Source organism: Schistocerca nitens, chromosome 2 (assembly GCF_023898315.1).
Source record: "Schistocerca nitens isolate TAMUIC-IGC-003100 chromosome 2, iqSchNite1.1, whole genome shotgun sequence".
NCBI classification, from domain to species: Eukaryota; Metazoa; Arthropoda; class Insecta; order Orthoptera; family Acrididae; genus Schistocerca; species Schistocerca nitens.
In genome coordinates, this window is record NC_064615.1 from 714,062,517 (window position 1) to 714,075,286 (window position 12,770).

Here is a 12,770-nt window from a genome sequence, read left to right on the forward strand (position 1 = left end):
TTGAAGGTTGACACATGTGGGGTAGCAGTCAGCAAACAGATATTGCACGGGAAATCGTTGCTTGAGTACATGTCAAAGAGAATGGACCACTTGCAATGACAGTAAGCTGGGCACTGGGCAGTGCAAAACAATAGGTCCAAGTGGGAATAGGTGTGTGTGTGTGTGTGTGTGTGTGTGTGTGTGTGTGTGTGTGTGTGTGTGTGTGTGTGTGTGAAAGGAATGTAGGTACTCCAATGTTAAGACAAATGAGGTTGAGCTGATTGTGAAGATCAGCCAAGAAGGAACCTCTTGGACAGGTTCTTAAAGATTGCCAAAGGGGATACTGGGCATTGATGTCTCCAAACAACATGAAGGTGGTGAAGGAGCTGACCAGTACGCTGGAGTAAATCTCCCTCGTGACAGCAAATGACAGAGGGATGTAGATATTACAAAGAGAAAAGGTGAAATGAGGAACAAAAGTGCAGACTGCAACAGCTTGCAGCCAGGTGTTCAACAAGATGTTTTGGCTGTGAGCATCATCCTGGATGAGTAGAATGATGCATGACTCCTCCATGAGACATGAGATGGAATGCTATCCTCCTGGGGAAAGGTCAAAGCATACCAGAAGGGAACACTGGAGGTCTGCACAGTCGCAAGCACACAATTTTGTTTCTTGGAGGCAGAAAACAGGTGGAGACTCCCAGAGCAGCTGTAATTCCTTCTTGTAGCATCTAATGCAATGAATTTTCCATTAGAGAAGAGTCATAATGGGGAATGGGAAGGAAGAAACAAATAAGGATAATAACCTTGGCAGCTCCCCAGTGTCATCGTCTGAAGACTTACTGGTAAGAGTGCAGAGGCTGGAGGATCCTGTTCCATGAAATCTACAGAGTGCACCAGCAAAATGAAGGTCAGCTACATGAGGGTATCACACAGCGATGGTGGTGAAGAGGACATCCGAGTTGGGGAAGGAGAAGACCATTTGCCTTTGTTTGATTTCTTGGAGCCTTTGCAGTTGGCAGGTAAAGACTCTGATGTTTGTTGGCTGGTAGGATATAAAAAGTCTTCATGGAAGTATTGCTTTTATCCTTTCCAACATGCTGGTTGTGTAGCAGGGGATATTGTCACTGGGATGAAGATTTGATGGTTTGTTGTGCAACTGTAGGAGAAGGAGATGGGGTGCTGCTGTAATACCAGGTGATTTCAAAACTGAAATACTGAACTGGAGGTCACAAGCCTGCATGACCATGTCGTCCTTGGAGCAAGGCATATCAAGAATGGTACTGTTTCTAACGGATGGTAAAATGCAGAGCTTTCAACTAGCCAACAACTTGTGAGCAATAGGGTAGGTGCTTTCACGTTTAACTTTATCTACTGAATGGACTGCTCATCAAGATACATGGGATACTCATGGGATGACGTGGCATGGTCACCATTACAACTGATACAGCGGGCAGGAGGAGGCAATCACCCTCATGAGCTTCTCTACCACAAGTGACACATTTCACCACATTTTGACAGAACACATGAGTGTCATTGTAATGTTGACAATTGTAGCAGCACATTGGGTTTGGAATGTATGGTCAGACTATGACGACCTCTCAGCCTGCCTTAATCCTTGATGAAAGTGCTACCTGATCAACTGTGGGAAAAGCAATGCATGTAGGCACTAAGTTTGCATCAACGTTTATCATTACCCAAAGGGCCACAGTGACTCCCTGATCAAAGAGGTAATTCTGGATATCTTCCTTGGTCAGACCATCAGGTAGCCTAGTGTAAAGAACATGTGAAGAATTCAGCGTATGGTGGGCCTTGGCACGAACAGAATGTTGTTGGATTTGAAAATCACAATTGTCCTCCAGACGCAAAGTACCATTACATAAGCATGAGCAGGATTTCACAGGGCTTAGAACTGCATCAACTACTTTCTGAATAGTAAATGGATTAACCATAGTGAAGGACTGACCACCTTTGGTATGTGGTACCATGAGGAACCAGGGTGCATCTGGGAGAGTCCTAGAAACTTTAGCCTCATTTTGTTTACATTTAGTGTATGTAGATGTAGACTGAGATGGTGACTGGCTCATTGTGAAAAAATCCCCCATTATTGCCAGCAGCTCTGGTGGTGGGCTCCTACCAACTGGGGAACCTCTCAGAGGTTGCTCATCTGCCTTAGGTGATCATTCACACCTCAGCTCACACCTCAGCTCACACCTCATAAGCTCCTGACAGAGGGACAAGTAGGCAGGTAACAGCTCTGTCGATCACCCCTCCCTGAGACTGGCCTGTACCGGGGGGTACTTGGGAACCATACTTGTTAATATCAGTATGACCTTAACAAGGAAGTTTTAGAGCTAGTTCATATCTTCCTAGATAATATTAATTGATTGTTCTCTTCCCTCCCTCCCCCCTTCCCCCACTGCTCCCCCCCCCCCACCCTTCAAACTCAAAATGTGCCAATATGAAATGAATGTAGCTACAGAAATATGAAAGCCAAGAAGTTAGGAAAAAAATTGTTTTACATTTTCCAGATTTAAGGAACTACCATACATAGTTGTCCCAATAACAAAGTGAAAGATTCAGTCTTGTTCTTTAAATCTACTTACATGTTTGTAACTACCTATTTATTTACTGACATTCATCCATTCCTAATTGAGTGTATTGTAACATATACATATGCTGTACCTTTTCAGGAACCGTAATGGAACGAATATGGTCTTTCAGATCTTCAGGCATATCTTCAGGGAGGTTGTTCGTGTCATTATAATACTCTGGTACCCAACCGTATATCTGTAATGAAGAAATTTTACTTTGAAAGCATGCTTATACACAAAATATCTTAGCAATTTAATGGGATTGTGCTCTAGAAGTTTTGTAAGCAAATAACATTATTTAGTATTGTAACTTATTCGACTGTATTGTAAACTGAAAGATTTTAAATGAATTCTGTCTGTTGAAGAACAGCTTCACCTTTTATTAACTGTCACCTGCCAATGTCCATTAATAGTGTAGACATATTTGCTGCACGTGGCTACAGCCAGATAAAAGCAGAAACCTGGTGTCACAATGAATGACAGTTTACATGAAAAATATGCACAGTAATGTAGTGCATTTTAATGTTATTTTATCCATGTTGGATCTTCTGAAATCTGAAGCCATTAATGAGGTTGGTGAATATGCAACCAGCCATGAACACTTAAAATGCTTTATTTTGATGACATAATTTGTTTCACACTACGACGGCCAATTGTAATGTAGCAAAGTAGGACAGCACATAACAAACAGATTGACACCAAGGATTTCAGAGTTTGTAATAGTATTATGCAATGTTTACACAGTGTTATGTACATGCACAAATTTCAGTTATCTTGTCTTACATTTACTATACATATCAAAATTACTTACCTTACTGATAGAACAAAGTTAGTTGCCTAATATTCAAATCTGATTGACGTATGGAGATGCTATACTTGAAACTCAAAGTATATTAGACCAAACATAAATACACACTGAAAATATTATATGTAAGATCAGGACATGAAAATGTATTCGTAATTATGAGGGAACACTATGTAAAGACACCGAAGTCATTTTAGCATCGAAAGTCATGGTGTAATTACAAAGTAACTGACTACATTCATCAACAAATTGTTACCAGAGAATATTTCATGCAATTTCGACGTGAAAACTGATTTATTTCAACACAATGATTATATCAAACTTGTTGCCACTATCTGTTTAACTAAATTTTTACTCAAACTCATGAATATTAATACATTTCAATTGTAAGTTTAATTGTGTACAGTTCAAAAAATACATAGAAATCTTCTGTAATGGTTGCACATTATGTGAGCACCAGTGGGTCTTATGTCACCATTAGGTCAGTCTCACATCAGTCCTAGATAAGATTAGGATGATAAATCTGTGTATGCCTTTGTAGAAATAAAAAGGTGAAAGTCAAAATCCAGTGTGCCAGCTATGTCATTTAACCCTTGAGCAGGCATGCCAGCTTTCATAACACGAACAAGCATGCATTGCAAAATTTGTACACATATAAAAAATAGCTGTCTTTATGTTACCAGGGTAAACCTTCATTACAGTTTATGTTGGTAATAAAACAGCAATAAAATAAACTAACATAATATGAGCTAAATCACTATTTAATTAAATAATAATAAAATAAACCTGCCATTGTACTACTACATTGCTGCACACAAATCGCACAACTTCAACAGATCCCTACCAACCACTTATTTGATGAATATTTATGTCATAGATAACTGCCTCATTATGGGATTGTGCTACTAGCTCAGAACCTGGGTCATTTTCTTGCACAGTTCATAAATTTCTTCTCACCTATCTTATTGTTTATTTTATGTTTAGCTACTCACTTGAATATATTCTGTGCTAGCTGAAGCAATAATGAAAGAATAGGTATGGGCTCCCAATATTTTAAAAATGAAATGGTACAAAATGTTTTTTTGTGATTAGTACACTTTACACACAGGCATGCCCCCTTGAGGATTAATAGTAAGTGTACCACAAAAACTGTCTTAATATTGCTAGATGTGGACACCAGGCGTGTTTCAAAAAGGGTAAGAAATTTACTTTTGTAGAGCTACACCACCCATTCAGTGAAGTGCAAATCTGAAAGTTAAGTATTCAAGCTGTTCCAAGAACCATCAAAACATTTTAAGGTTGCTAACATTTCCAATTGTGCTGATATGCTCATAACCAAAACATCAATGTTACTGGAAATGTTTGTCATGTGAAGATGGATCTGGTAGTTCATAACAGGTTAGGCACTTTAAAAAACAAAAACACACACACACACACACACACACACACACACACACACACACACACACACACACACACACAGAGAGAGAGAGAGAGAGAGAGAGAGAGAGAGAGAGATTTGTTACTGCTTTTGGGCAAAAATAGGTGAGGTCATAAGTGCCCATGTCATAACTTGAAATGACCAATTATTGCATGAATTTGCAGTCAATAACACTCTCAGCCCAATTAACTGAAGTAGAGGGACAGCTAAAATTGACCAATTCCCCTTACAGAAAGTTGCTCAAATGGTTGAAAATTGAAGTTTCTTCTCTGTATTATTACAATGAATAGAAGGTAAAACACAGTCTACAGCTTATGCTGTATCTGCTGAAATATCTGATAATTCAGATGGCAAACATGTATGAAAACAAACAGTTGTAAGAAAATGGCATACTGTTAATGGTTGGTTGCAGTAAGCTCATAGTGGTGTGGTGTCTCCACTTCACAAATGACAGTGATTAAAATGACACTATTCAATATACAGCATAGCTAAAAGTATCTCCTCACGATGGGAGGGACAAGAGATCATCACCCAAGCCATGAGGAGGTGTTTAATTTCCTGAAGTTTGTTCCCATATAGAGAACAACATTGTTCATGCCAGAGTGATGCAATGTTCCCGTGTGCAGCAACACAGATATCATCTGAAGGGACAGAACAGCTGAAAGGGCCAGGTAGTCGAACTGCATCCTGAGCAGCAACATCAGCAGCTTCAGTCCCCAACACTCCAAGATGACCAGGGATCCACATCAACATGATGTTGGCTCCATCATCAGTGAGTGAATTTAGGCATTCTTGGATTCGTTGCACTATAGGGTGGTATGTGTATAGCAGACAGAGGCTTTGGAGTGCACTAAATGAATCTGAACATAATACAGGATTGAGAAACCTGTGCCGTTGGATGTATTAGGTGGCTTGATAGTGCAGAAAGCTCTGCAGTAAGGAAAAAGAAAAGGATGCATAGGATTTAGGTTCACTCTGTAAAGGATTTACCAGGGAAGACACTGTGGTTATTGTGGGAGGGCCAGGGAACAGCATCGACAGAGATCCTGGGTACAGTATAGAGTGTGACCTGGGAAAGAGACACACCAATGTTGAATTTGTATCTGTTCTGAGACGCCATGACTGGCCTCATTTGAACTCTTCTGTTGGGAGAGTTAATTTGGAGTTGGAACGGCTGCTTGGGTCGGGTGCGGGGGCTCATATTGGTGTGGTTTCTGTTGATTCTCTCAGTAGGTGGGACTACACCAGGCATGGTCTACATCTCAACAGGAAAGGGAAGGGGAAACTGGCTGGGGTAATAGCAGGAAATTAAAGGGGGGAGGCACTGCCATGAATGGTAAAATACCAGTGGTTACAGGTGTTGGAGCAGCACCTTTTTTAGGATAGCTAAGACAGAAAGATGTCAAGTTCTACGAGAGGTCAGGATTGAAACAAATCTTCAGTTTAGGAAAGAAATTAAACAGCACAATTCTAGCACATTGGATCACCAATCACAGCTGTCAATTATAAATTCACCAATCACCAGAAATTTTATCTCCACCAAGTTGTATCTCAGTCCTAGGTAATTGCATTGATGAATTAAAGTCACCCAACCCAGTTGACATAATCTGCCTCTCTGAACACCATGTGACCACTGGTATAGGAACTAGGCCTAAGCACAATGAGAAACTGAGACAGGAGAGTACTGCAAATGTTAGAATAAGGAAAGGTTCTCATAAAAGTATAATTAAAAATAATGTAAGTATATTTCATCAAAATATTGGGAGTTTAAAGAATAAAATAGATGAGCTTCTGGTTTGTTTAGAAGATTTAGAAGCTGAGGATGAAATAGATATACTATGCCTGTCTGAGCATCACATTGTTACTGATATGGAAAAGGTAAATGTAAGTGGATATAAGCTCTCTGCACATGTAATGAGAGAAAATATGGAGAAAGGAGGAGTTGCCATATATGTCAAAAGTTATCATTGTGCAAAAAGTATAGAAACAAAAAAGTTTTGTGTAGAGAAACATATAGAAGCATGTGCCTGTGAGCTTAAATTAAAGAAAGGCACATTTATAATTGTAACTGTATATAGATCCCCATCAGGAAATTTTCATCTATTTCTGAAAAATTTGGACTCCTTGTTGTGCTATCTGTCAGACAGGGGGAAGCATATTATTATTTGTGGGGACTTCAATGTAGATTCTCTGAAAGAGGGTGATAGGAAAAATGACCTTGAAGTATTACTTGGTTCTTTCAATTTGACACCCATTATTGATTTTCCTACTCGGGTGGTAAAGGATAGCAGCTCACTGATAGATAACTTCTTTATAGACCAAGATAAGTTTAACCAGATAAATGCTCAGCCTGTTGAGAATGGTCTTTCTGATCATGGTGCACAGCTAGTTACAATATATGACATAGCTCCATTCAGCAATACTAAACAGTCCTCCAAAGTAGTACGTTCAGTCAACGATTTAACAATTGCAAATTTCAGGGAAAGCCTACAGCAGTTAGACTGGGATGAGGTGTACCGTGAACCTGATGCCAATTTAAAATATAATTTATTTCATGACATTTTTGTGAATGCATTTGAAAACTGCTTCCCCAAGAAAATAGTTAAATATACTCGTAAGAAACCTTGTAACAAACCATGGCTTACTAAGGGTATAAAAATATCTTGTAACCGGAAAAGGGAATTGTATCTGACAGCAAGAAAGAGTAGTGACCCAGAAACTATCAAACATTATAAAAACTACTGTGTTATATTAAGAAAAGTTATTAAAAAATCCAGGAGTATGTGTATCATGTCTGAAATCAGCAACTCTGATAATAAAATTAAAACAATTTGGAATATTATTAAAAGAGAAACAGGTCAACCAAGAGCAGAGGAAGACAGTATTACCATAAAATTGAATGAAAACTTTACGAACAAAAAGTCAGAAGTTGAAAATGTTTTTAATAATCATTTTCTAAATGTTGTGGATATAGTAGGATCCAGGTGTTCATTAGAAGATGCTAGGCTGTTAATGGAAGAGGCCATACCTATGCAATTTGATACAATTGAAATCTCACCCACTTCTCCCTCTGAAATTAGGAAAATAATAAACTTGCTTAAAAGCAAAAACTCACATGGGATTGATGGCATTTCCAGCAAAATACTAAAAGCTTGTTCTCAACAGATAAGTAAGATTCTCAGCCACCTGTGTAATAGCTCTCTGGAACAGGGCATTTTCCCTGATAGACTGAAATATGCTATTGTTATACCTTTGCATAAAAAGGGGGATAGATCTGATGTCAATTACCATCCAATCTCCCTTCTAACAGCTTTATCCAAAATTTTTGAGAAAGTAATGTATTCAAGAGTAGCTTCACATATGTGTAAAAATGAAGTACTAACAAAATGTCAGTTTGGTTTCCAGAAAGGTTTTTCAACAGAAAATGCCATATATGTTTTCACCAATCAAATTTTGAATGATCTGAATAACCAAACACCACCCATTGGGATTTTTTGTGATCTCTCAAAGGCTTTTGATTGTGTAAATCATGAAATTCTGCTAGACAAGCTCAAGTATTGTGGCATGAGTGGGACAGTACACAAATGGTTTAATTCGGACCTAACTGGAAGAGTGCAGAAAGTAGAAATAAGTAGTTCTCGTAACATGCGAAGATCAGCACATTCCTCAAACTGGGGAACTATCAAGAATGGGGTTCCACAAGGGTCAGTCTTGGGTCCTTTGTTGTTCTTATTATATATTAATGACTTGCCATTCTATATTCATGAAGAGGCAAAGTTAGTTCTCTTTGCTGATGATACAAGTATAGTAATCACACCTGACAAACAAGAATTAACTGATGAAATTGTCAATACTGTCTTTCAGAAAATTACTAAGTGGTTCCTTGTAAATGGACTCTCACTGAATTTTGATAAGACACAGTACATACAGTTCCGTACAGTGAATGGTATGACGCCATTAATAAATATAGACCTTAATCAGAAGCATATACATAAGGTAGAATATTCCAAATTTTTAGGTGTATCCATTGATGAGAGATTAAACTGGAAGAAACACATTGATGATCTGCTGAAACGTTTGAGTTCAGCTACTTATGCAATAAGGGTCATTGCAAATTTTGGTGATAAACATCTTAGTAAATTAGCTTACTACGCCTATTTTCACTCATTGCTTTCATATGGCATCATATTTTGGGGTAATTCATCACTGAGGAATAAAGTATTTATTGCACAAAAGTGTGTAATCAGAATAACAGCTGAAGTCCACCCAAGATCATCCTGCAGACATTTATTTAAGGATCTAGGGATATTCACAGTAGCTTCTCAGTATATATGCACTCTTATGAAATTTGTTATTAACAACCAAACCCAATTCAAAAGTAATAGCAGTGTGCATAACTACAATACTAGGAGAAAGGATGATCTTCACTATTCAAGATTAAATCTAACTTTGGCAGAGAAAGGGGTGAATTATACTGGCACTGAAGTCTTTGGTCACTTACCAAATAGTATCAAAAGTCTGACAGATAACCAACAAGTATTTAAGAAGACATTAAAAGAATTTCTGAATGACAACTCCTACTCCATAGAGGAATTTTTAGATATAAATTAAGAAAAAAAAAACAAAAAAATAAAACAAAAAATATTTAAAAATAAAAAATAAATAAAAAACAAAAAATAAAAAAGTTGTTATATTAACTTAAGTATGTTGTTAAATTACTTTGCTTATGTCATGTATTGGAAAATTTGACTCATTCCACATCATTACGAAATATCGTATTCATGATCCATGGAACTAGTATTAATCTAATCTAATCTAATCTAATCTAATCTAATCTAATCTAATCTAATCTAATCTAATCTAATCATAGATGGTTGAGCATAGAGAACAGACAGCATGAGTATCTTCTGAGGAGAGCATCAGGCTGGTATGACAGCAGTAGTTCAGCAGTGTCTGCATAAAGACTCATAACCAGGCTAGTGTAGGAAGCCCCATTGACCAAACATATGGCTTGATAGTGGATTGTGTTGAAACAGCATAAAATAGACAATAGTGCAATGAATAAATGAGACTTACAGTACATTTTTTATTGGACAGGGGATTGATATAAATGGAGGATTTTCTGATCTGCTCTCCTTGAAGTACCATTTAAAACACATAGGATATTTAGAGATCAGGTACAGCATTCTGCCAGGTAAGATATGTGGGAGGACCAGCAGAGTTTCCTATCAAGCATGAGCACCATGAATTTGTGGTTTTGACAAACGGAAGTGCAACAGGACACATATATAAGGATGGTGGAATAAACTCCTTACACTGCCAGAAGTTCAGCCAGACAGTTTTTTTGTGGAAAATTGGAAGTCATTGTCAATACTCCATGAGTAAAGATGGTTAAGACATCACTGACGTCATCACTCAAGTAAACATGTCCATTGACAGCTGCAGTAGATCCGAAAATCTTCGACAAAAAGAGAGCCTGAGATGCCTGGCTGGTGACAGTCCATAATATAGTTAAATGCTATGGCAAATAGCACTATGCTCAGCATAGAGGGCTGAGGCTGAGTCAAACCCACACATACCTCGAAAACCCAGTGTTTTAAAAACTCTCAAATAAAATGGATCAGGCAGCCCTGCAAGCCCCATGAATGAATTGTACAGAGGATGCCCTTGTCCAGCAGGTATCATAAGCCTTCTCCAAATCAAGAAACACAGCTACAGCCTGGAATTTCTGCAGAAAATTGTTTATAACAGGGGTTAACAGGGTGATGAGATGATGAACTGCAGAGCAGTGTTTATGAAATCCACATTGTGCATTTGTTAGCAAATTCCAAGACTCAAGCCACCATATCAGCCAACCAGTGAACATGTATACCACCACCTTGCAGACACTGTTGGTTAAGGAAACTGAGTGGTAGCTGAATGGAAGATGTTTGTCCTTACCAGGCTTGGGTATGGGGATTAGAGTGGCTTCAAGCCAGCATCTGGGAAACATGCCATCTGTTCAGGTGCAATTATGTGTATGAAGGAGAAAGTGCTTGCCATCAAGAGAGGTGCAGCACCATCAGAATGTGAATATCACCTGGCTCCGGAGCAGAGGATCGTGATGAAGTGAGAGCATGTTTCAGCTTCCTCATAGTAAAAATGGTATTGTAGCATTCATGATTCTGAGGGAAAGTATATCTCTCGAGTTGCCTATGATCATTTCCAAAGTAGGAAGGCAGGATGGTAATGGATGGATCTTGATATCTCAGCAAAGTATCTAACCAACATGTTGAAAATATCAATAATGTCCACAATGGCATTGTTCATTACAATCAGGCCAGGAATTGGGAGATTACTCCAATTCCAGAAATCCAATGTAGGTTACCCCAAACTGCAGAAGAGGGAGTAAAATGGTTAAAAGAATTAGGAAAAGAGATCGAAGTAGTTTCCTGGTACCTCTGGTAATGTGACAACACTTTGCATGAAACTATTTGTAATGAATACAGTTCTCCTTTATGGGATGGTGTTCGGAGACACAGAGAGCACATCTCCACAAGCGAATCACATCATGGCATTCCTCATTCATCAGGGGCCTGGTACACATCATCATAGGGAAGAGGTTCTAGAGATGGAACATTCTATGGCAGTTAGAACAATATTTGTAAAGTACTCTACCCCCTGAACACTGCTGTAGAGAGGTTGTCATTTAATGTTGCCAGTGAAGAGAAGGGCCTCCAATCAGCTTTAGAAAGCTGACAACTGGTCTTGCATACAGATGGTACATGAGTTAGCAGATGAATTACACACAGGAAATAGCCACTAGAGTATGTATCAAAGAGGGTTGATGACTCTAGACAGTGGGAATGTGGTGCACTACAGAATGCGAGATCCAGGTGTTAGAAAGTGTGTGTGCAGATTCTGAAAGAAATGTGGGTTTACCAATGTTGAGAGAAACAGCAATAAGATGGTTGAGAATATTTGCCAGGAGAGAGCCTCTTGGGCAGGTTCTCAGAGAGCCCCAAATGGAATGGTGGGTGCTGACGTCACGGAGTAGCAAATTGGGTTGAGGGTGCTGAGCAGTAAGCTCCAATATGGTGAGATCAGATGACGGGTGTGTGTAGATATTACATGGAGGAAAGGTATAACTGGGGAGAGAAAGACAGATAGCAATAGCTTGTAGCTGGCTGTTCAATGAAATGGTCTGACTATGGATGTTGTCCCAAATGGGTGTCAGGACACCCCCGTGAGCTGAAGTTAGTTCTTCAGAACGAAAGTTGTAACATACTAGAGTGAACTGTAAGAGATCAAAGCAGTCTTGGGGAAATAATTTTGTTTCTTGGAGGCATAAAACAACTGGGTGTTGTGATTGCAATACCAGCTGTAGGTCTACCCCCTGTGATCTGATGCTATAAATGTTCCATTGGAGAGCAGCCATATTAGATGATATGAGATATTTCTCTTGTTGTTGTTGTTGTTGTTTTCAGTCCTGAGACTGGTGTGATGCATCTCTCCATGCTACTCTATCCTGTGCAAGCTGCTTCATCTCCCAGTACCTACTGCAACCTACATCCTTCTGAATATGCTTAGTGTATTCATCTCTTGGTCTCCCTCTACTATTTTTACCCTCCACGCTGCCCTCCAATACTAACTTGGTGATCCCTCGATGTCTCAGAACATGTCCTACCAACCGATCCCTTCTTCTAGTCAAGTTGTGCCACAAGCTCCTCTTCTCCCCAATTCTATTCAATACCCCCTCATTAGTTATGTGATCTACCCATCTAATCTTCAGCATTCTTCTGTAGCACCACATTTCGAAAGCTTCTATTCTCTTCTTGTCTAAACTATTTATCGTCCACATTTGACTTCCATACATGGCTACACTCCATACAAATACTTTCAGAAACGACTTCCTGACATTTAAATCTATACTCTATGTTAACAAATTTTTCTTCTTCAGAAACTATTTCCT

At 38.9% G+C, this 12,770-nt stretch overlaps 1 protein-coding gene across 1 annotated transcript in view; it reads right to left on the reverse strand.

Moving 5' to 3' along the window:
* The window catches only part of LOC126236880 (sodium/potassium-transporting ATPase subunit beta-2-like), a 320,227-nt gene that overhangs the window by 15,869 nt on the left and 291,588 nt on the right, over positions 1-12,770 (reverse strand). The window contains exon 5 of the mRNA XM_049946508.1: positions 2,665-2,769. Coding sequence (XP_049802465.1) covers positions 2,665-2,769 — 105 coding nt within the window. The remainder of the gene's footprint in view (positions 1-2,664; positions 2,770-12,770) is intronic.